The sequence below is a fragment of the Triturus cristatus genome, chromosome 3_1 (assembly GCF_964204655.1).
Source record: "Triturus cristatus chromosome 3_1, aTriCri1.1, whole genome shotgun sequence".
NCBI classification, from domain to species: domain Eukaryota; kingdom Metazoa; phylum Chordata; class Amphibia; order Caudata; family Salamandridae; genus Triturus; species Triturus cristatus.
In genome coordinates, this window is record NC_140583.1 from 652,399,544 (window position 1) to 652,421,580 (window position 22,037).

The following is a 22,037-nucleotide window of genomic DNA, read 5'->3' on the forward strand; positions in this document are numbered from 1 at the left end:
CTTCCCCCTATATGGTTGGGGCACATAGGGAGTAGTTTGGGTCCCACCCACCTGAACAGGTTTTTGGGGCCCTTTGGAAGACTCAGACTTTTTATCTTGGGGATTCTCACCACCTTTCCCCTGGGGAGGTTTTGTGACCACCTTCTTTTGGTCACCCCCAGTGGTTGTCTTGGTCACCCTAGTCTTGACCCAGTGGTCCGCCTTCTTTCCCAATTCTTGGGGAGAAATTAGACCTAGGTCTACCAAATGCTGATGCAACTTTTCATTTGTGCAGTTACTCAAAATATGTTCCTTCATGAATAAATTGTACAATCCAGTAAAATCCTGCACACCATGTCCAGCTAACCAACCATCCAGTGTCTTCACTGAGAAATCTACAAAATCAATCCAGGACTGGGTCTGGGTTTTGTGAGCCCCCCTGAATCTAATTCTATACTCCTCAGTGGTGAATCCAAATCCCTCAATCAGAGCTTTCTTCATGAGGTCATAGGATCCTGCTTCTGGCCCAGAGAGAGTCAGAAGCCTGTCCCTGCAGTTACCAGAGAACAGTTCCCACAGGAGTGCCCCCCAGAGAGGTTTCTTTACTTTCCTGATATCACAAGCCCTCTCAAAGGCTGTGAACCATTTGGTGATATCATCACCTTCCTCAAATTTAGGGACAATCCCTTTGGGGATTTTAAGGTCAGAAGTTTCCTCCCTATCCTTGTTTTTATTATTGCTGCCACCATTGATGGGTGCTAAACCCATCTCTCTCCTTTCCTTTTCTAGAGCCAGGAGCCTGGACTCTAGATCTATTCTTTTGGCCAGCCTCACAAGGCTGTCCTCTTCACTGGGGGGTCCCCCAGTGTTGTCTCTGGGACCAGAGCCACCTGTGTGGTCTCTAGGTGCCCAGATGCTATGTCTTGAGTTGGAGGGTATGGGTGCCATCTCCTCCCTAGGGAATAGTATGGGGAGGTTGCTGTCCTCCTCCCCTGTTTCCCTTTCCTCATCTGACTGGCCATCACCATGTTCAGATGGGTGGTCTTTAGCATACTCAGCCAGGAGCTCCTGGAGCCCTTGTTTGGATGGATGCTGACCCATTTGTAAATTTTTGAGTTTACATAAGGACCTCAATTCCTTGAAAGACAAGTGTAAGTAAGGTGTGAGGTCGAGCTCCTCCACCAGGTCCATGTTATTATTATCACTAATAGCTGGGTTTGTTTGAGACATTCTAACCTGACAGTTCTAACCCTCTACCCTGACTATAGTGACTTTTATTTTTCTAAAATTCTAATGGGACTTAAGCAAGGCCCTAGCAAGACTTTTAGTAATTTTGGAAAAACCAATCAGAATTCTAAAGGCAATTTTTAAGAGTTCTGTCGTGTGATCAGATGGTAACCAAGTAGTCCAACAAATGCAAGTTTGTATCCCACCGCTGATCCACCAATGTGAGAAAGTGGCTCTGTATATACTGTTCCCTAATAGGTACAGGGTGTACAGAGTCCACAGTCCCCCAGAGGCTGATAGAGGTCAAAGTTAGGTATGACCTTACTCTCAAAAGTGGTAGCTTGGTCGAGCAGTAAGGCAGTACCAGAGGACAGTGTAAAGCATTTATTGTACACACTCAGTCAGCAAATGGTTTCACACACTCAATAACTGAACTCTAGGCCAATGATTTGTATATATAAAATATATGCTTGTTTTATTTTTAGAACCACAAGGGGGTAAAAATATACTTTCTCAGAATGAGAGGTTGAATATAAATACTTTTGTTTCAAGCAATAAATTTGTGTAAACAGTCACAGTTGGTTGCAATAAACAATCCTATTTCCTAAACATAACAATGCATTGAGCTCAATGGTAAGTTCAGGTTATTTGTAATAAATTACTTTTCAGATTACTTTTGGAATTCCAGGTCTGGATCCTAGAACCAGCCTGGGGTCAGTATTCAGAATCAAGTGAAGAAAGTCGACTTAATAACTGTAATGATTTTTAGATAATATTTAGCTATTTCAAAAGTTAGCACTTAGAAAATATTTCACAGAAAACATTCAATGGATCTCTATGGCAAGAAATTCAAATTGCAGGTAGAGTACTTTATCGTTACTTTAGTAATCCAGGACTGGGTGCCTAGACCCAGGACTGGGGTCCTTATCGAAAGCAGGTAAGTAATTTCGTTTGCAGAAATGGTACGATTTTAAAAGAATATTTCAAATTTGCAAAAGTAGACACTTAGAAGAAATTTCACAGAAAAGCAGGCAATGGTTTCCTATGGGAGAAAAATGAGTTAGAAGTAAGTATAGTTGTGAACACTTTTCAGAGTCAGGGCTGGGCACCAAGATCCAGCACTGGAAGCTCACCTAGGAGCAGGTGAGTAAATTCGTTTTTGTCACTTGGCTGATTTTTGGTGAATTTTTGCAGTTTTGAAAAGTTCACACTTAGAAGATTTTTGAAGAAAAAGCCAGTCAATGTTACCCTATGAGGAAAATGAAGTTAGCGGTTTAAGGGTAAGTGCTCGACTGGTAGTGTTGAAATTCCGGGCATGGACTCAGGGGTCCCCCAGTGTCAGGTAGGTACAGTTGGTTCACCCTCAGCGGTTTCAGGACGGCCGGGTGCAGAGAGAGTTGGGCCCAATGTTATCCTATGAGGGATAGGGGGGCCTTGGTTGGTGGCTGCTGTCTGGCAAGCCACGCGGCTGTGGGAGCTGGGCTCCTGGTCACTTACTCAGGGCAAGTGGGGAAGTAGGTTAGAGTAGAGAGGGCACTGCCAGGGCCACTCGGGCGGCTGGGTGCAGGGTGCTTTTGAGCCTTAGGGCGCTCAATGGAAATCAATGGGAATGTTCCGGTTTGGAAAGAGGCTGCAGGCTCGGGGACGAGGAGGTTTCAGGTGCCACCACCACTTCGAGAGGTAAGTTGGGTAGTTGTAGGTTAGGTGGGTACCCCAGGATTGGGCACAGGGGGTCGCAGGGCGCCGGGTGCAGGGGTGCCTTTTGACGTCGGGAATCTTACCCTCTGGTTGATCGCGGCTGGGGTGGCACTTGGTTCTGAGGCTGCAGGCTTCTTCCGGGATGTCGAGGGGGGTCCTTGGGTGCCGGACTCTGGGTCACAGTCGCCGTGGGGTCGTCCTCTGGGTCTTTGTCCACTCCGGCACTGGCCAGGCTTGGCTGGTGCAGAGTGTGTTGGGTCCGCGGTCCCGGGCTGGTGCCAGGGATAGCAAGTAGGTTTCTTGAGTAGAGCCTCTACTCGTGGGAGTCCCAGGGGCTTAGAGCTAAAAGGTAGCCAGGTCCTCCGGGGTTGGTGAGGTTGCTGGCCACGTGGGAGGCCGCGCTGGTGCAGGTTCGAGAGTCGACAGGCCGGTAGGGCTGGGGCCAAAGCAGTTGGTGTCTTCTTCTCTTTTTAGCAGCTGCAGGGCAGGTCTTTGTTCTTCTTGCTCTTCTTGTCGTTTTTCTATCTGGAATCTCAGGAAGGAAGGTTCAGGGGGCCCCTAAATACTAGATTTAGGGGCGTTACAGGTAGGTGAAGGCCAGGGACCAATGGGTCCTTGTCCTGGGGTGGGTACACCCCCTATCCTGCCTCTCTCCTGTGGGAGGGGGGCAGTAGCCTAATCCTGATAGGGTAGGGCCTCCCATCTTCAAGATGGCGAGAGCCCGGAGATGTGCTTCACCTCGCCTCCCCCACCTGAGGGGTGGGGTGGGCAGGCTGGCACATCCCCTGTCCTTGTATGGGGTTTCCGGCCAAGCGTCCCGCCAGAGTGGGGGGTTGCAGTGGCCTGGGGAAACTCCAACTGGCGGCATGCCTTTGAAGCTTCCCTTTGCTCATCCTGGGGGAGGAGATTTCTCACCTCACCCAGGATGTGCATTGTTGCAGGCCCGGGAGAGCAGGGGCTCTCCCACCCAGGGGTCCAGCAACGTGTCTGCTGTGTGGCAGCCTGGGCAGCCTCAGAGCAGACGTGGATTGCAAGTTAGCTGTAAGGGGGCATCTTCTAAGATGCCCTCTGGGGTGCTTAGTACATTAAATCCTACACTGGCATCAGTGTGGGTTCAATGTGCTGAGAAGTTTGATACCAAACTTCCCAGGCTTCAGTGTTGCCAATATGGTGCTGTGGAGCTCGTGTTTGACAAGCTCTCAGCACCATGTATTCTTAAATGACAGCACTGCACTTACAGTGCCCAGGAATGGACCCGGGTACTGTAGGGGCACAGGGCTCCTGCTCCTGTGCCCACACCATAGGCGTAATGCACCCAGCTAGAGGGGTGGCTGACATATGCCTTGGCAGTGTAGGTGATGGGCATGGTACACAGTGATGTGTGCCATGTCGACTCTTTGTTTGGTCCTGCACCCAGACACTCAGCCTGCAAGGGCAGTGTGTGTGTGTAAGGGTACAGGGCCTCTGAGGGTGGCACAATGAGTGCTGCAGCCCTTAGAGGCCTTCCCTGGTCACAAGGCCCTGGGTACCTAGGGTACCATTTACTAGGGGCTGACATGTGGCTAGGGTTTGCCAATTTGGAGTTTGTGTGGTTTAAGGAAGGAACATAGGCCCTGGGCACCTGATTGGCAGGAACCCAGGGTACACTCAATCGAAGTACATTCAGCAATTTAGCAAAAAGTGGGGGCATACCATGCAAGAAAGATGGCACTTTCTCACAAGCGCCTAGACGCCAAGCACTATAAAAACACAGTTAACATGTAGACACACAATTAGCATTGCATCTTACAGACCATGTTGCATAGGGTTGCTCTCATTTGCTTGCGCCATGATGCCAATCTTTGTATTGAAAGGATATAGTTTCAACATATGATTTGAAGTCAAAGGTTCTTGATCAGCCCCATAACCCCAACCCAAAGCAACAGAAGTGCCCTCCTGTCTTGAGTGAGGACACTGCTCTAGTGGCGTCAGGGAGCTGATGACATGTGCCTGATGTCTTGGCAAAGTTTACTGGAGTCCCATTAGTCCAGTAGCCATGGCTAGCTGTAGGAGGGTAGTGGCTGGATAGAGTGCCAGTTCACCATGATACCCCCCGATATGACAACAAGCATTTGCAATGCAATAGGTCTCGCACTTACGCAAGTTTGAGCTCTTGGCATTGTATATGAAAATGCCTCTTATTTATTTTTTGGTATTTAAAACATAAATAAAAGCATTGCCATTTACAATGCTAAAAGCTTAAACTCTCGCAAATGCGATACATATTGCTTTGCAAATGCTTTTTTTAGAAAGCTGCGTTGTAATTGGCTAAAAACGTAATGCTGCCTTTAGGCTATTCTATCAGTTCAGTCTGTTTTAAATGTATTCGCACCTTGGGCTTGGCTTTTATGTTAAAGCAAACCAAATGCTGCGTCCCGCAAGTGGTGCGAGCGTGTCCGTGTGGCGTTGGGCTGTATAGGCGAGCGTGGTGTGAGCGCGCATTGGCAGAGAACAGACGGCGTGAGCGTGCACATGGACTGTCCGGGGGGAAAGTGCACATCTCCTGTCGGGTGTCCAGGCGAGCGCAATGGGAGCACGCATCGGCAGATAAGATGGCGAGCGCTGTCACTTCAGAACCCACCAGTCTCGAGCCACGGGGGCGAGGCACCTGCCTGCAGCGCCCACCGCACAGGCCGTCGGAAGCGGACCCCCCAATGCCCGGCATCCCGCGGGCGGCATGGGCCAGGCGAGGAGGGAGCCAATAGCCAGAGCCCTGCGCGCGGGGCCGAGCGCGAGCCGCCGAGACAGGTGAGCTGCGCCCGCGGCCGGGGGGATGGGGACGGGCGGGGAAATGAGGGGAGACGGGAGTTTGGAGAGAAAGAGAGAGAATGCGTGTGATGGGAAGCGGGCAGAAGACACCGGAGAGAGCGGGGCAATAGTAGCTGTTGTTGGGCCGGGGAGTGAAGGTAAGAAGACAGCAGAAGCTGCGCACCGAGCGGTCCGTGAGGGGGCGGAGGAGACCCAGAGCACTTGGGTGGGCAAGAGAGAGTCAGGGCCGGGTGTCGGGGGCGCACAGACGGAGAAAGGAAAGTTACAGAGAACATGAAAACGGACCGGCCCTGAAGCAGGAGCGCCGAAGACAGAGGCTAAGACACCGAGGAGAGGTTTGAGAGAGGCAGGACTGGGGAGGCAGGTGAAGAGAGAGGGCCGGGAACGAGCGGGCAGGAGGAGAGAGAAGGACACACTGATATAAAGGGAGGAGACATACTGAAGAGAGCGGGACCCAGACAGACAGACAGGGGATGAGCTGAGATGCAACAACTTCTACAATGAGGACGAAAGTGAAACTGCATACTGGCTTGCTGAGGGAAGGGAGACAGGAGATGTGCACGCCGCGTGGCTGTAGGCGCGTACACCAACTCAAATCCGCCGAGACCATGCGCGTGCCCATCTCCTGTCCCACTTCCGAGGCAAGTCAGCAACAATAGATCTCGCTGGCGACAGCGCTTCGCGCTGCGTTCGCCAGGCGAGACCTAAAAAGGAAGGTGGTGAGGTCTGTTCCACTTTTCCCCAGCTACTTCTTGTAACTGGAAGTAGCACACAGGCTCCCACAGCACAGGGAAGGTTCTGGGCAAAGCGATTGCACCTTCAAGGACTGGGTTCAAGCTTCCCCGTCTCCGTTGATGTGCTGCAAGCTTCATTACCTCATCTTTAGCAGCTGTCTGCAATCTCCTTGTTCAAATTTATTTTATTTATTTATTTAGTAGTCTTATAACGCGCATAGCTGCCCCAGCAATGGGGCGTCCCAGCGCGATCAGAGACGCAAGAGAGAAGCTAGGCAGGTAGGCATTATGCCATTTGGGGGTAGAGCCAGGTCTTAATTGCTTTACGAAAGGTCAGATGAGTCTGGATTTCTCGAATTGACAGCGGGAGTTGGTTCCAGAGGGTCGCCGCAAGGCAGCGGAATGATCGCCCCCCGGCTTTTGCTCTTGCAACCCGAGGGACAATTGCCAGCATCTGATTGGCCGATCTAAGAAGTCGCTGAGGCAGATACGGTTGCAGCAGCTTGGCCAAGCCCAGAGGGGCCTGTTGGGTAAGAATTTTATGAGCGACACAGAGGGTTTTAAATTGAATTCGTCGCTCAACCGGCAACCAATGTAGTTTTGGTAGAATATGGGCAACTGATGCCGATCTCGGGAGTGCAACCAGGAGCCGAGCTGCGGCATTCTGAGTCCGCTGCAGGCGCCGGATGCAAGATTTATTCGCCCCAAGATACAAAGAGTTTCCATAGTCTAATCTGGATAGTATTGTTGCTTGGATGATGGTCTGACGAACTTTGGGGGGAAAGAAGCCTAATATCGGCTTCAGGCCGCGCAATAAACCAAAACAGGTCCCGGCCACAACTTTAGCTTGGGTATCAAACGTCAGCCTACTATCAATCCAGAACCCCAGATTTTTAACTGCCTCTTTGGGTACCGGGGCAGGCTTGAGATTGTCTGGCCAGCATTGGTTGTCCCACATGTCCCGGTCTTTTCCCAGCAGCAACACCTCCGACTTACTGGAGTTTAATTGCAGGTAGTTTTTGGCCATCCAGTCTGCTACCTCTAGCAGATCATTCTTGAACCTGCCTAGATTGGCATTGTTCTTCTTAGAGTAGGCGATCACCAATTGGGTGTCATCAGCGTATGACACCATTGACAATCCCCTGCTACGCGCCACCTGAGCCAGAGGTTGCATATATATATTGAACAGGAGGGGGCTCAAAATAGAACCCTGGGGTACTCCCTGTTGTAAAGCATACCTCTGGGATTGAAAAGGTGGCATCCAGATCTGGAAGGTTCTTCCTGTAAGAAAAGCTCGGCACCAATCTAACGCAAGATCCCTCACCCCGATGTCATGCAAACGTTTCAGCAGGATTTCATGGGAGACCGTATCGAAGGCGGCACTTAGATCGAGAAGAACTAAGGCCGCCGAATCCCCAACATCCAGGATCCCTCTAATTTCCTCCGTTACTGCCAGCAAGGCAGATTCCGTGCCATGACGGGCTCTAAAGCCATTCTGGGACGGGTCCAAGATTACATTCTGTTCGATGAACTCCGTCAGAGTAGTATGAACGTGTAATTCCAACATTTTCGACAGAAAAGGGAGCTGCGAGATGGGGCGATAATTGCCCGGCTCGGCTGGATCCAAAGACGGTTTTTTCAACAGTGGGATCACTTTGGCGTGTTTCCACGCAGCAGGTATTATGGCGGAGGACAAAGAGAGATTCACCAATTCCAGGTATACTGGCAGGAGCGTTGGCATGACTTGGCAAAAGAGCTTAGGAGCCAGTGGGTCTATGGGTGATCCTGATTTGATTTTCCTACATATGATCTCCAACCCTGCTAAGGACATTTCTGGAAATGATAGCAAGCTGTTGAGTCCTTGGGGAAGCGGGACAGCAGACCCGATCTTCCCATCAGAATTAACCCTTGGGGGGAGGTTTTGATATATTTTCTCCACTTTATTAATGAAATAGTTGGCCAACTCATTGCATTGACTATTCGAGGAGATGGGTGAAGTCCTAGAAACATCACCATTCTTCATAGTCTTAAGTAGTGAAAATATAGTTTTCGCCGGATTGGAGCTCGCTAGAATTTTATTGCCCACATACTCAGCCCTAGCTCTGCGGATTAGCTTGTGGTATTGGTTAATGGCCGCTCTATAATTTAGTTTACAATCTGCATTGTACGAGCGTCTCCACACGCGTTCTAGTTGTTTGCAGTGCTTTTTAGCTTTAGAGAGCGACTCATTAAACCAAGGTTTGGATTGATCCCGACTTATCCTGGTCAGCTTTGATGGAATACAGCTATCCAGACCAGATGTTACCCAGTCTTGTACTAGCATATCCGCAGTCTCAATATCCTGCGATAGTTGCGGCCTATGGTTAGACCAATAGGTGGCCAGTCTGCTGCTATCTAGCTTATGCCAAGGTCGCTTTAGAGCAGAGATCGGACGGTGCTCCCTCGGCTGGCCCCACCATCGTAGTGTAAAAATCACTAGAAAATGATCTGTCCAACACTGTGGGGCTGGGGACCCCATCGTTAGCCCGATGAGATTGGAGAATAAAGGGTCTAGTACATGCCCAGCTACATGTGTCTGTTCCTGCACCCACTGGACCATTTGGAGCGCTTCAAGATCGGCCAAAAAGCTAGCAATTTCAGCCTTCTCTGTGTTATCACAGTGGAGATTCAAGTCTCCTATGATGCTGAAGTTGGCCGCTTGACTGGCATGCAGCGCAGTCTTATTTATCAGATCCTCTCTGAAAGCACCTGAGGGCCCAGGCGGGCGATAGATGAGGAAGCCAGAGATGGTAAGGTTGGGATTCAACTTAATTTTGAATAAGGCACTTTCACAGCCCAACACATTCTCTCTGCTGAGACTGCACGCATAGAAGTTCTTAGTGATGATTGCAATGCCCCCCCCTCGTTTCTCAGGTCTGTTTAAATTCTTCATACTTCAAAGCGCTAGCTCCACAAGCCTCACAGAAACCGCAGGTTCTCTCCCCAATGTTGCTGATGCCCTTGCTCCTCGTCAAACGGGCACATTCCTTTGCAGCAGAATCCATCAGTCATAGAGAAAACTTCCTCCAGTTTCAGATGCAGTGAGCAAGCTGCTTATCTTGCCTTCACACTGCAGATCACGGCTAGCCTCCTTTGACGAACTCTGTGTGAGCCGCCTCTTCAGAATCATAGTCCAGTCTTTAACAACAACTGACCAGGCCAGACGTTTCTCACCTCTGATTGATAGGCTAATCCAATCAGAGGGTCTGCTACTTTTGAATCTTGATTACCCCTCCAATCACAAGGCATATTTAAGGGTTTTCACTGCGTGACCAAAGCATGCAAAGGATGACCTACTGTCTTCCCTTGTACCAGCCCGTGCTGTTCCCTAAAGAGGAATTTTAATTAACTCCAGACCAGGAGGCTCTGACCGGTGGGGATAGTCCTCTTAGCAGAGTTAGTACAGCTAAACCCAGATAAGAGCTGAGTGTCTACCCCATCCCACCAGGCCTCTCCAAGGAATTGGGAGGGGCACGGGGGAGCGGGGTTGTCCAGGAGAACAGCCCACATTACATACAATGGCTCAACTCACCATCCTTCCCCAGTGCACCAACTGGATCTCAAACACACATCAGGTAGACAAAGGCAACAGGACCCCAAGCAAAGGGGGGGGGGGCTGCACATATTTGATCAGGAGGATGGCTAGTAACCCACCCCTCCTGACAATAGATTTGTTGCTGCCACCACTGTCAGTCTTCCACAGCCTGGGCAGGGTGGGCAGTAGCCACTCTCTGGGAAATAGGGGCCGCACTAGGCATGCCTCCCCAACCTCAGAGCCAAGCTCTAGGGTCTCAATCCATGTAAACAGGGAGACCCTCAGTGGACTTGTATGATTGTGATGCTCACTGAGGTAGGGATCTAGAAACCAACCAGTAGCTTTTTAGTGACCTGCCTGGAGATCTGCATAAGGCAGGGAAAGCGCTCTCTCCAGAGACATGCAGAAGACTTCCCGTCCCAACACCTGTGATTGTGGGCAAATCACTTAATCTCCCTAGCCACCCAACCCCCTTCCCTCAAAAATTTGTCCTTGGGTAATGTAACTGGTGCTCATGTAGAGGGTTCCAATACCTTCGGGTCGAGTTCACGCTATATAAAAACAGCAAAAAGGTAAGAGAATGCATGCGTTGTAATGCATCTGCTAGTTATGACTGTCTCTCATATATAACCTAAATGTCAAACATTTTAGAACTGGGAAGAGTGAGATTTTACAAATAAAATCGGGGGACTTCATTTTCCCTATTGACATACATTTATGCAAAGGCAATATCAGGTGGGAAACATTCAAATAAAGCCTTAACAAATCGGGAGTCTCCAGCCTGAATCTGGTCTGTTGGCATGTATGATATAATTAAAACAGGAATTGAGAGCACTGGAATGGATTTAACAATTCACCTCCATTTTAGAAAAGGATTGTTGTTAATGTTCAGTGGCATCTTGGGTAGGACTGGCTATAAGGCTTGTCCTCTCCTCTTTTCAGAAAGTTATTGTGATCCTTTAATGATTTAATAAGAATCTCAAGTTTTTGACATTCTGTTTCACACTGGTGTCTTGGACCCTGTTGCTGCCTTTCGTGCCTGGCACTCCCAGCGACTCGCAGAACACACTGTGAGCACTGAGATACCCAGCAGTCTGGGTGCTCCATGTTCACCATGATGTTCCAGGAACATTGGGGCCTGCAGCTGGTAGAGATCTCCTTCATTTCTTGAATGCATGTAACCTTTGGTAACATCTTCATATGACTCTTTGCACAGATGTAACAGATTGCAGCGCACAAGGAACATGAGTGCATGCACACAACTTGATTTTTGGGTTGTTTGCGTGATGAATGGCAGTGTCATTGGTATGTGAGCACAAAAGAGCACAGCCTTCCTTAAGGAGGCTTCACTTATCAATAGCATTCAGGGCATAACATACCTTCCAAAATAACAAAAGGGGCATCATCATCATCTTCAGTTATGGGACAGTTAAAGTGATGTAGTTCTTAATGGTCACCAGTATTTGGGCCTGAAGATGGTAGGTATTGCATTCCTCTCTCCATCAAAGGGGGTCAAATGGATTGCTTTTGTACTAGCAGCTTCTCTCCTGTTTTTAGTGTCCTATTGTTCTTTTTCATCCTCACCACACTTGACAGGCAAGTCTATTCCTGTGAGCGGTGCTGGAGAACATTAGGGGTAACTGTCTTTGGTGCCATTCATCGTTAGGTTCAGAGTCAACCAGTGTTTGTGAAAGATTATTTTGTTCATGAGCTTGGCTATGAGGATGTCCTCACTCACATTGATGACACCAAGAAGACTGAACAGTACCTTCTGAATGTCTCACACCCCATTCAGGTACTTTAGCTGCCAATGAGATAGCTCCTCTTCACAACATGTATAGATGTATGCCAAGAGCCTTGTTCTAGGTCGATAGACGTGAGAAATTTGCACTTGTTCTTTCACCTTGGAAAACGCTCTTGGGACCATTCAACTCTGCCTTGATGTCATCAATAGTGGGGGAATCACCACTTCTTTTTATTGTCCTGTTGGGCACTTGCATGTCTCCACAACCCAAACATATCTAGACGGTCTTATCTTTTTATGAGGATTACATGGCAGGCCCCTTGAGTAAGTAAGCCCGTGTTCCTTTCTGGATTATGTTTTCGTCTTCAAAATGTTTCACTTCTTTCGCAGCCAATGAAAATGTATCAAATAGGATTTTACTATGTCTTATGGCTACAGTCACCCTGCGCCCATGTCATCTGGGTAGGCACATCAGTTTGTAGCAGTGGTACCCACTGACTGCCCTTCATTGTTTGCTTCTCGCTCCAGTATCTTATTAACCACCATTGCCAGCTGTTTAGGGCCACCACTGCCAGCTCCTTGCACTGCCAACCTGAATAAGCTTTGTACTCTGTCCACCATTGTCGAGTCCAGCAGCACGTTGAAATTGCACAAAGGAAATGCTTAGGACTGGCACTGCACTGGGAAAGGCTCTGTGTGCATGTGAGAATGGAAGCTAGATGTAGATAGACTTTTGATTTCACTTACAAAAAAGAAATAGAGAGCTTGTGGGGATCATTTAATATTTAGTAACAGTGGTATATCTGTGTTAACATGGCATTTCCTGTTTTGATATTTAAAGTTTTGAATGGATGATGAAGGGTCTGGAGTGGTGTTTCGCGCCTCGCTTGGAGACAGGATGGAAAGCACATCAAAGGAGCTATGTGTGCTCCTGGTCCCCGCACCAGGTTTGCTTCAGGAGAGAGACATCCAGGTGCCTGCCAGGGCAGCCCTCATTGGGAGACAGGACCTCACCCTCTGCATCCTTTCCTCAAATGGGAGTCTTCACATCACCATCTTACCTTCAGGAGGCGTGGAGACCCAGGAGGTGTACATCGAGGGACACTTCCAACAGTAAGTCTGCTTTATCAGTTCACACAGAAGACCAATGTGTAGTGTATATTGAAAGATAGAACTGATCAGTCTGGTCCATTGCAGTTAACTCTCTATCTTTGTGTTTATGATGAGCAGGTTCAGTTGTGTTGTCTTGTCATGCCCTTTAGGGTCCTGTCCTGTATACCCAATTTTACATACATTGTCCCATCCACACGACAATAAAAATTCTAAACCAGGGGAGGAGCCTAGCGCTTGACCAAGATGGCCGCGTGAGCCTTGAGCTCCCGCTACCCTCGCGCCCTCCTGCAATCATCCTGTCCTAAATCCTGATTTTCATGCACGGCATCCTGCAGATGAGTCACAGCTGGGGCGACTGACGTTGTCCGGGCTAAGATCGCCCACCGGGGACCGAAGTTATGCGTGGCGGAAGATTGCGGCCTACCTCCGAAGGATGCCAGGGGCTTGCGGTGGCAGGATGCCCGGCCACTAATTGAACAACAGCGGCCTTGGGAGGAGTGAACTGACGGACGGACGCCGCTGCACTTTCACTTTCGCTTTCTCGCCCTTTGTTTGCTCAGGGTTGGGAGTGCTCCGTCCAGGCCCTCTATTGTCTGGACGACCTCCACTCGGTCCTGACTAGCTGCTGAAGTCCTAGTTGACCCTGTTTCCTCTAGCGGAGTGAGGGACGTCCTTTTGCGACTGACCGTCCTGCTATTCGAGATGTCGACCAAATCAGAGGCGGACAGGTCGAAGTCTAAGACTACCAGGCGAGGCGGCTACACCCAATCCAATAATATGGATCGTTATGCCCAGCAGAAGGGGTCGCCTGGTGGATTGGGACAGTCGCTGGAAGCACAGAAGGCCGATTCATCCCCGGCCTCGGAGTTATCATTGCAGGATATCAAGGGGGCGATAGATGGGATGCAATCTTCGATTGGGCGGCAGTTCGAGACCCTGGCACACAAGGTGGACATGATCTTGGTTGATGTCAACTTGATTCGCGCGGACCTGGGCAAAACCAACGAGCGGGTCCAGTCCCTGGACCTCCAGACCACTGGCCTCGCAGACGATGTCTCGGAGCTTCAGGCCGAGGTTCGTAAGTTACGAACCGCGAATTACCTCTCCGCCCGCCGGCTCGAAGACTTTGAAGGTCGGGCCCGGCGCAACAATGTGCGCCTTATTGGTGTCCCGGAAACTTCAGAGGAGCTCCCTGTGGATTTACTCGTCGAGGATTTGGTGGTGAATCATCTTGCGCCTAAGGGCCTCGGAAAGTTTTTTGCGGTGGAGCGGGCTCACCGAGTGCCTGGCGGGCGGCCTAAGGTGGGAGCCCCCCCGCGGCCGATTGTCGCCCGGATCTTCAATTTTCGGGATCGGGACGCTATCCTGCAAGCATCGAGGGTGACAGGCCCGGTGCCTTATCAGAATGCCTCTGTGAGCTTTTACCCTGACTTCACCCAGATGGTGCAGAAACAGAGGCAAAGTTTCCTGGGGGTGAAGCGGCGACTTAGGGATATGGACCTGAAGTATGCCATGCTTTTCCCCGCCAGGCTACGTGTGGTATATGAGGATCGGACTTTCTTCTTCGAATCACCGGACATGGCAGGGGACTGGTTGGATGCACTCCCTCGGCGACAGCCCGGCCGGAACAGCGTGGATGGGGCGGAAGGCGACCGGGATGGACAGAAGTGATACCTCTGGTGTCGGCCTGTTTTGACTCAGCCCCGGACAGTGACTCGCACCTTATTGCAGTAATGGGAGGGTGGCGGGGGGAAGATAGGGGCTCTTTCCTCCCTTGGGGTACTTTTTGTAGATTTGTTTTTGATAGGGCGACAGGCACACTGCAAGTTGGGGGGGCTTTGTAAGCTGACGCAGGGGTGCAGGGGGGGGGGGATTCAGGATGTTGGGGTTGTTGTTTGGGGTTGTTCTTTTCTTGCAAGGCGTAGCAATGGTTGTCAGTATTGTCCGATCGTGGTTCTCCGGGGGGGGTGGAGGTCTCTTTGTGTTCAGGGATGGGGGATAGGGGCTTAAACATAATTAGCTGGAATGTTAATGGCTTAGGGGATCGTATTAAACGGGGGATAGTCCTGCAATTTTTGAAGCGGACCTCGCCAGATGTGGCCCTCCTGCAGGAGACTCACCTTATAGGGAATATGTGTTATGCACTTAACAGAAAGGGCTATAAATTCATTGCTCACTCGGGGTTTTCCTCGGGATCCAGGGGTGCGGGCATACTTGTTAGAGCTTCCCTACCATTCGAGGTTGACTCCACCATTGCTGATGACAGGGGGCGCTTTGTGGCTGTGGCTGTGGCGGGGAGGTGGGAGGGCAGAACGTTGGTATTGGTTTCTGTTTATGTCCCTCCTGCCCTGCAGGCCTCCACGTTTGCTGATCTGGGCAAGGCCTTGTTGGAACTCCCCGAAGGGATGCTAGTGGTGGGAGGAGACTTCAATGCGGTTGGTTCTGGAATGCTCGATAGGTACCCGCCCAGAGACACCGGGGGTGCTCAGAAGTGGCTTCCCGACTTTATTGATACTTTTGGTCTGGTAGATTGTTGGAGGCTGCGGCACCCTACTCAGAGACAATATACCTTTCATTCCGGGGCCCACGGGAGTCTCTCTCGGATTGATTATTTGCTCACTCTGGCGGCGCACGCCTCTTTGGTATCTGAGGCTAGGCACATGGCACGGGGCATATCTGATCATTCACCGGTGTGGGCCCGTCTGGACATTGGCCGGGTGGTGGGGGGCAGGGTGGCTCCCATTAATCCCTGGTACTTTCGTGACCCCAAGCTGCGCAGCGCGTTGCTGAAGACAGTTGACCATTATTTTCAAGATAATCAGGGCTCAGTTGAATCTGCGGTGTCCTTGTGGGAAGCTTCTAAGACTGTACTGAGAGGGGAGGCTCTGTCCTTGGTAGTGGCCGCCAAGCGGCGGAGAGACGCCGAGGTGATACAAGTAGAGGACGAGATAGCGGCTTTAGAAGTGGCCTTGGAAGGGGATGTTGCAATGTCCACATTGCATAATTTGAGCCTGAAGCAATTGGAATATAGGGATCTGGTGACGAACGCCGCCAAGACCCTCAATAGGGAGCAGCAGGGTCGATTGTATGACGTTGGTGATAAGGCCGGGAAATTGCTGGCATGGCTGGATAAAAAAGAGCGTGTTAATCGAGTGGTGCCGGAGTTGTTGACGGATGGGGGAGAGGTTGTCACTGATCCCGACGGTATAGTTCGGTGTTTCTCGGACTATTTTCGTATGGTATACACCTCGGTCTCGGATAGGCCGACTGAGGACTCGTGTGATCTTCTGCGTGACATCGCTCTGCCCTGCCTTTCTGCCATTTATAGGGATGACCTCGATGGCGATATCACTGTAGACGAAGTGGCGTGTGCTATCCGTGCGTTGCGCTCCGGTAAGGCTTCGGGCCCAAATGGTTTGCCGATAGAGCTGTACAAGCTTTGTTCGGATAAGTTTGCTCCTCACATGCGCGCCATGTTCGTGGAGGCGCGGGGGAATGGGTTTCTTCCGCTCGATCAACGGCTGGCGACGATTGTGGTAATACATAAAGACGGAAAGCCCCGGGATAAGTGTGGCTCCTATCGGCCGATATCACTTCTCAACGCCGAGCCGAAAATCCTTGCTAAGATCCTCGCTAACCGCCTGGTCCGGGTGCTTGGCGACTTGATCCACCCGGATCAGTCGGGCTTCATCCCGCACCGTAACACTGCACTGAATCTTAGACGCCTCCATGGAGTGATTGCTAGGACGGGCACGATGCGAGAGCCGGCTATTGTGGCGTCCCTCGATGCCACGATGGCCTTTGACACGGTGGAGTGGGCATACCTGTGGGCTGTGCTAGCCAAGTTCGGCTTCGGGCCTGGATTTGTGGGATGGGTGAGGTTGCTCTATGAGGGGCCTCTTGCAAGCGTCGTGGTGAACGGGCGGGCGTCGGCACCGTTCGAGCTCGGGAGAGGCACCCGGCAGGGTTGTCCCCTGTCGCCGTTGTTGTTCGCCCTTGCTCTTGAGCCGTTGGCGGCGTGGATACGATGGCACCCGGACATACGTGGGATTCGTTGGTCGCCTGACCACGAAGACCGTATTTCACTCTACGCCGACGATATTCTGCTATACCTTGCCTCGCCCAAGAAATCTCTGATAGTGGTTTGTGACGTCTTGACCTCTTTCGGTAGAAACTCTGGCCTAGTCATTAATTGGGGGAAGTCATACTTGTATGTCCTGTGTGGGGATGTCCCGCCTGTCCCGCGCAACTGCTCGATCCAGATAGCCCAGCAGGGCTTTTTGTATTTGGGGATCTATATTTCCACCGACCCCATTCTACGCTACGAGAAGAACTTGCTCCCTCCCTTGGCGCGTCTGCGGCGGGATGTGGCGGGCTGGCGGCGGTTGCCGCTTTCCCTCCTTGGCCGTGCCGCACTGTTTAAAATGATGTCTCTTCCCCGTTTCCTCTATGCTCTGCAGAATACCCTTGACTTGGTCCCGGCCAGCTACTTCCGTGAGGTCGAAAGCCACCAGCGCGCGCTGTTGTGGGACGGGCGTCCGCGTATAGCGATCGCTAAGTTGACGCTTCCGTGGTATGACGGTGGTATCGCGCTTCCAGACATTCGACGTTATTACTGGGCCACCCAGTTGAGCGCGATTAACCATGGTGTATATGGTCCGGTGCTGAGCCCCGGCTTCGCCATGGACCGATGGTTGCTCCGTGGGGGTAATTACCACAGAGCGTTGTACTCGAAGTCGTCGGACTTTACCCTTACGGGGCCCACCAGAGTGGCCGTTCATGTATGGAAGGTGGCGACGGACTCACTGGGCTGGAAGGGTAAGCTTACCCTTGCCACCCCTCTGTTTGACTCCGATATTCTGGGGAAGCTTTGGCATACTAAAGGGTTTGAGAAATGGGACCTGATCGGCATATCCAGGGTTGGAAACCTTTTGGTTAAGGGTAGGATAAAGTCATTCGAGGAGTTGCATAAGGAATACGAGCTGGGGAGCACGGAGTTCTTCCGATATGCTCAAGTGCGCCACGCCTTGCGGTCAGTCCTTGTAGAATTTATTTATTTATTTAGCGACTTGTAAAGCGCCTGGTGACCCGAGGGCATCCCCGCGCTATGAAAATTTGTTATCCAGATGAGAGGGAGGAGAGAGGGCTTTATTTAGGAAATAGAAGGGTTTTAAGTTTGTTTCTGAAAATCAGATAACTGGGTTCCAGTCTGAGGGAACGTGGGAGGGAGTTCCATCCAGTGGACGCTTTTACAGAGATGCGTCGGCCTCCGGTACGTGTCCTTTTGAATTTGGGGATGTTGGCTAGGTGCTCGTTTTCGGACCGTAGAGCTCTGGGTGCTTTGTATGGAGTAACCAGGCCGCTGAGAATCGCAGGTCCCGATCCGTTGATCAGTTTGTATGCCGTGCACATGGCTTTGAATTCCACCCTTTGGCGCACAGGGAGCCAGTGCAGGGCCTTGATGGCAGGTTTGGCTGACACTCTGGAGGGAAGGTTCATGAGTAGACGGGCTGCTGCATTCTGTGTTCGTTGCAGTCTCGCCAGGGTAGCCTCAGGCGCTCCCAAATAGACCGTATTACTATAGTCCAACCGTGACAGTATGAGCCCTTGGACTAATAATTTCCTGGACGCGGGTGGAAGTAGGGGAAGAATCCTGCGGGTAGTGCGCATAAGCCCAAAACAAGTACCTGCAGTTTTGGCCGCTTGCGTCTTCATTGAGAGGTCGGGTTCTAGCCAGACTCCGAGGGTCTTAATTTCGTGTTTCGGGATGGGGATTTCCCCGAACATGTCTGGCCAGACCGCTGGGGGGATGGTCACCCATTGTTTACCCATGAGCAGAAGGGGAGAAGGTGCCCGAGTCCTCTCCGTTGGAGGACCGGATCCTGGATGGCCATATGCCAGAGAGCACGATTTCGCTCATTTATAAGAAACTTATTAATGTTCGGGCGGATCTTCTTCTAGGGTTGCGCGAGCAATGGACCAGGGATGGCCTTGAACTAGATGATGAGGATTGGCAGTATGCAGTTTCTTCTCCCAAAGAGGTCGCTATCCCCGCGCGCCTGCGGCTGGTGCAGCTTAAAATACTCCATAGGGTCTATGTGACGGGGCCCAGGTTGGTCCACATGGGTTTCTCTGAGGAGGGCTTATGTAAGAGAGGCTGTGGTATGGTGGGTACCTTCCTACATATTATTTGGGAATGCGGTGCGATTGTGGAGTTTTGGAGGCGAGTCCACGAGGTGATGGGGGAGGTGACGGGAATTGTCATGCAGCCTGAGGCGCGATGTTGTCTCCTGAATGTCTGGAGTCCTACTGACCACAACGCGGCACAGACTCAGTGGGTGACCCTAGGGAACATGGTAGCCAAGCGCGACATTGCTCGGCTGTGGGGCTCTAATAGGCCTCCTACATTGACAGCGTGGATGGAAAACATGGATTGGAGCATGTTTAGGGAGAAGACAGTGTATTGTGCTCGAGGGCGCCCTCGGAAATGGCACTCTGTATGGGGGCCATGGAACCAGTACAGAGGGGACATATGCCTCCCCCCAGACCCGGACCCGCCTGAGGAGCAGCTTTCCCCTTAGCTTTCTTTCCGGCTTTGAATTCCTTGCTGGTATGTGTTTGTCTTCTTGAGTCTCTGCCTTTCCCTCCTTTCCCTTACTATAGACCTGTGTCTGTTGGACGAAGTGGGGCTCGTCCCCCCTGATGGGAACCTCTTTTGGTGCTTACAGTACTTATCGCCTTGTTTGTGTTTAGGGTTGGATTTATGTTTATTTAAAACAGAACCTTTGACTCTCCTGTCAGTAAAAGGTGGACGCAAGCATGTGTTGTGTCTCTAAAGCTGCCGTACCTCCGGGTTGTCGGCTGAATAGCTGTGTCACTGATTTTAAAATAAAGGTTTAAAAAAAAAAATAATAATAAATAAAATAAAAATTCTAAACCAGTGACCGTTTACCTAGTAGCTTACTCCTGTGTCTTCCAGGCTCTCTGTACTCTATCATAATTCCTGTACCTGATGTGCATAAACATGTCCTCGGGCACGGTATCATTATTCTGTATAAGGATCACCACTTTTTTCATCCTTGGCCAACAGCCAGCTGTGCATGATCACATTTTTTGGGAAAAACATTCATGATTGTTTCCAAAACATTTATGGTTGCTTTCAAAACATATTGATTCTAGAAGAAACCCTGGAGTGACCACTCCAGTACAAAAAAAACCTCACTCCCCCCTACAAATTAGAGGAGAGTTCCTTCCAAGCCGACACAGGCTCCTGCATGCTGAATCTTCGACACGCAGTGGTCTGACATCCCTTGCGGGTGTCATCCTCGACGCAGAGACGGGGTCCTTCGTTCACAGCCATCAGGTGAGGGGACTGGTTCCTCCCTAGGGGTTTTTTGGCTACATACTCATATACAGGTTGCGCCTACACATCTAGGCTAGGCTAGGTACATTTAGGCATATTACTTATGGCGCGCATTTTAGGAATATGCAAGTGCTACTGTTCTTATCTGAACTGCTTATGTTGATCTTATTAGCACTATGGTAGAAATGTATCTACTATTTACTATATTGGTACTAGCAATCTCTTTCGTATGCTTCTGTCTCTTGATTGTCGCAGCACATGTGTTTTTCACAAGAGTGACACTGGACCAATAAATACTTATTGAAACGTCCTAATCACCATCCAGTGTATTTTCTGAGAGTAAGTAAGCAAGAGTGACTGGGCGAAAAGTACTGTACTGTTTTCCACGATCCTTAAGGAATCGGGGTTGTTATGTTTAGTGGTTGCCAGAGACTACCTACTTCACTGTAAGATACAGGGGGGTGGTAGTGGCAATGTAGAGCTAGCTGGTCTAACGACTGACGTATCCTGTGGGGTTGTCCAGAAGCGGTTGGGACACCAAGCCCTCAGTTTAGGTCATCCAAAACGCGCAGGTCCTAGGGATTCCTAGGAACTACACAATAGTCTGCTTCTGAGTCATACAGTGGAAATTCTACTGACCTGCATGAATGCTTCTAATTGAGTTTGATGTTATCACTACTTTTCCCAGCACATTATGACCCGTTCATCATTCTCGGTTACCATATTGGCAGGTAGTTGGTTCTTTTTAATTTCTTAGCTGGTAAGATACAGACTCTCTGTAGACATCTCTGAATAACCGTTTATTCTCAGTGTTACATCCCAGCAAGGCTGAAAAAAACTTGATTGTTCCGGGGGTCCATAAAATGAGCACCATTGTTTTCAGATTTACTAACGCCTGTTATTTATAGTGCCAACTAACAATTTACGTTCAGGTGTCCTCTGTATAAATGGCCTTTTATATGTATTTAGTCATTGTTTTGATCTTATTTCGAATGTCCTTGCCTTATGTTAATTTTTTCTATTAAATTTGCACATTCTATCAGCCTGGAACTCCTCTGTTGTCGCTGATGTGATAGATGCTCTATGTTTTCACATCCAATAGAAGCAAGGGTAATCTTTGCAAAGGTCCATGTTGTGCTGCTCCTACTGAAGCAAAGGAGGTCTCTGTAAAGGTCCTTGTTGTTCTCATCCAACTGGATTGACTCTCATTGTATTCCTCTGCACCGTGATCTGTACTGGGGTGGCTCTGTTTTCTTTAGTGCTGGGTATGCTTGCAGAGTACTTTGAGCAGAGTGAAGGAACTGGTGCATGCCTTATTCGTGAGCAGCATGTCTTATGTCAAGGATTAGAATTGTGGCTGTGTGTGGATGTTGAGCTAGAGATGGAATGTGCCCTTTACTCGGTCTTCCTTAACACAGGACACTCTTTGCCATAATCCCCCCTTTTTATGGACATGTAGCAGAGGCCTGCTGTACAACCCGCCACATCTTTGATGTCTCTTCAGTGGACATCTGATGCAGGCCCTGATCCTGTATGTCACTGACCGGAAAATCAGCGTTCGTATTTCTTTCCCTTATAGATTCATTTGGGAAAAATCAATGGAAAGTGCGAGTGCGATTGCCAGTCCCAAGCTGTTGACCCTTGGAGAAGACTGGGAAGTGCTGGTATACGAGCTGGACCTCAAGAAATGTGCCATCTCCCAAATCTGTGGCTGTAAACCGGATACTTTAAAGCAGTTGCTAGCAGCAGATGTCACCAGTGAGTTATTACCATCTGTTTTTTCTACCTGTATGGGGT

At 50.2% G+C, this 22,037-nt stretch overlaps 1 protein-coding gene across 1 annotated transcript in view; it reads left to right on the top strand.

The window, feature by feature from the left end:
• Positions 1-22,037, top strand: part of SPG11 (SPG11 vesicle trafficking associated, spatacsin) — a 623,940-nt gene that overhangs the window by 23,853 nt on the left and 578,050 nt on the right. Inside the window, exons 2-3 of the mRNA XM_085644681.1 lie at positions 12,606-12,877; positions 21,820-21,998. Of these exons, the coding sequence (XP_085500807.1) occupies positions 12,612-12,877; positions 21,820-21,998 (445 nt within the window). The 5' untranslated portion in view covers positions 12,606-12,611. The remainder of the gene's footprint in view (positions 1-12,605; positions 12,878-21,819; positions 21,999-22,037) is intronic.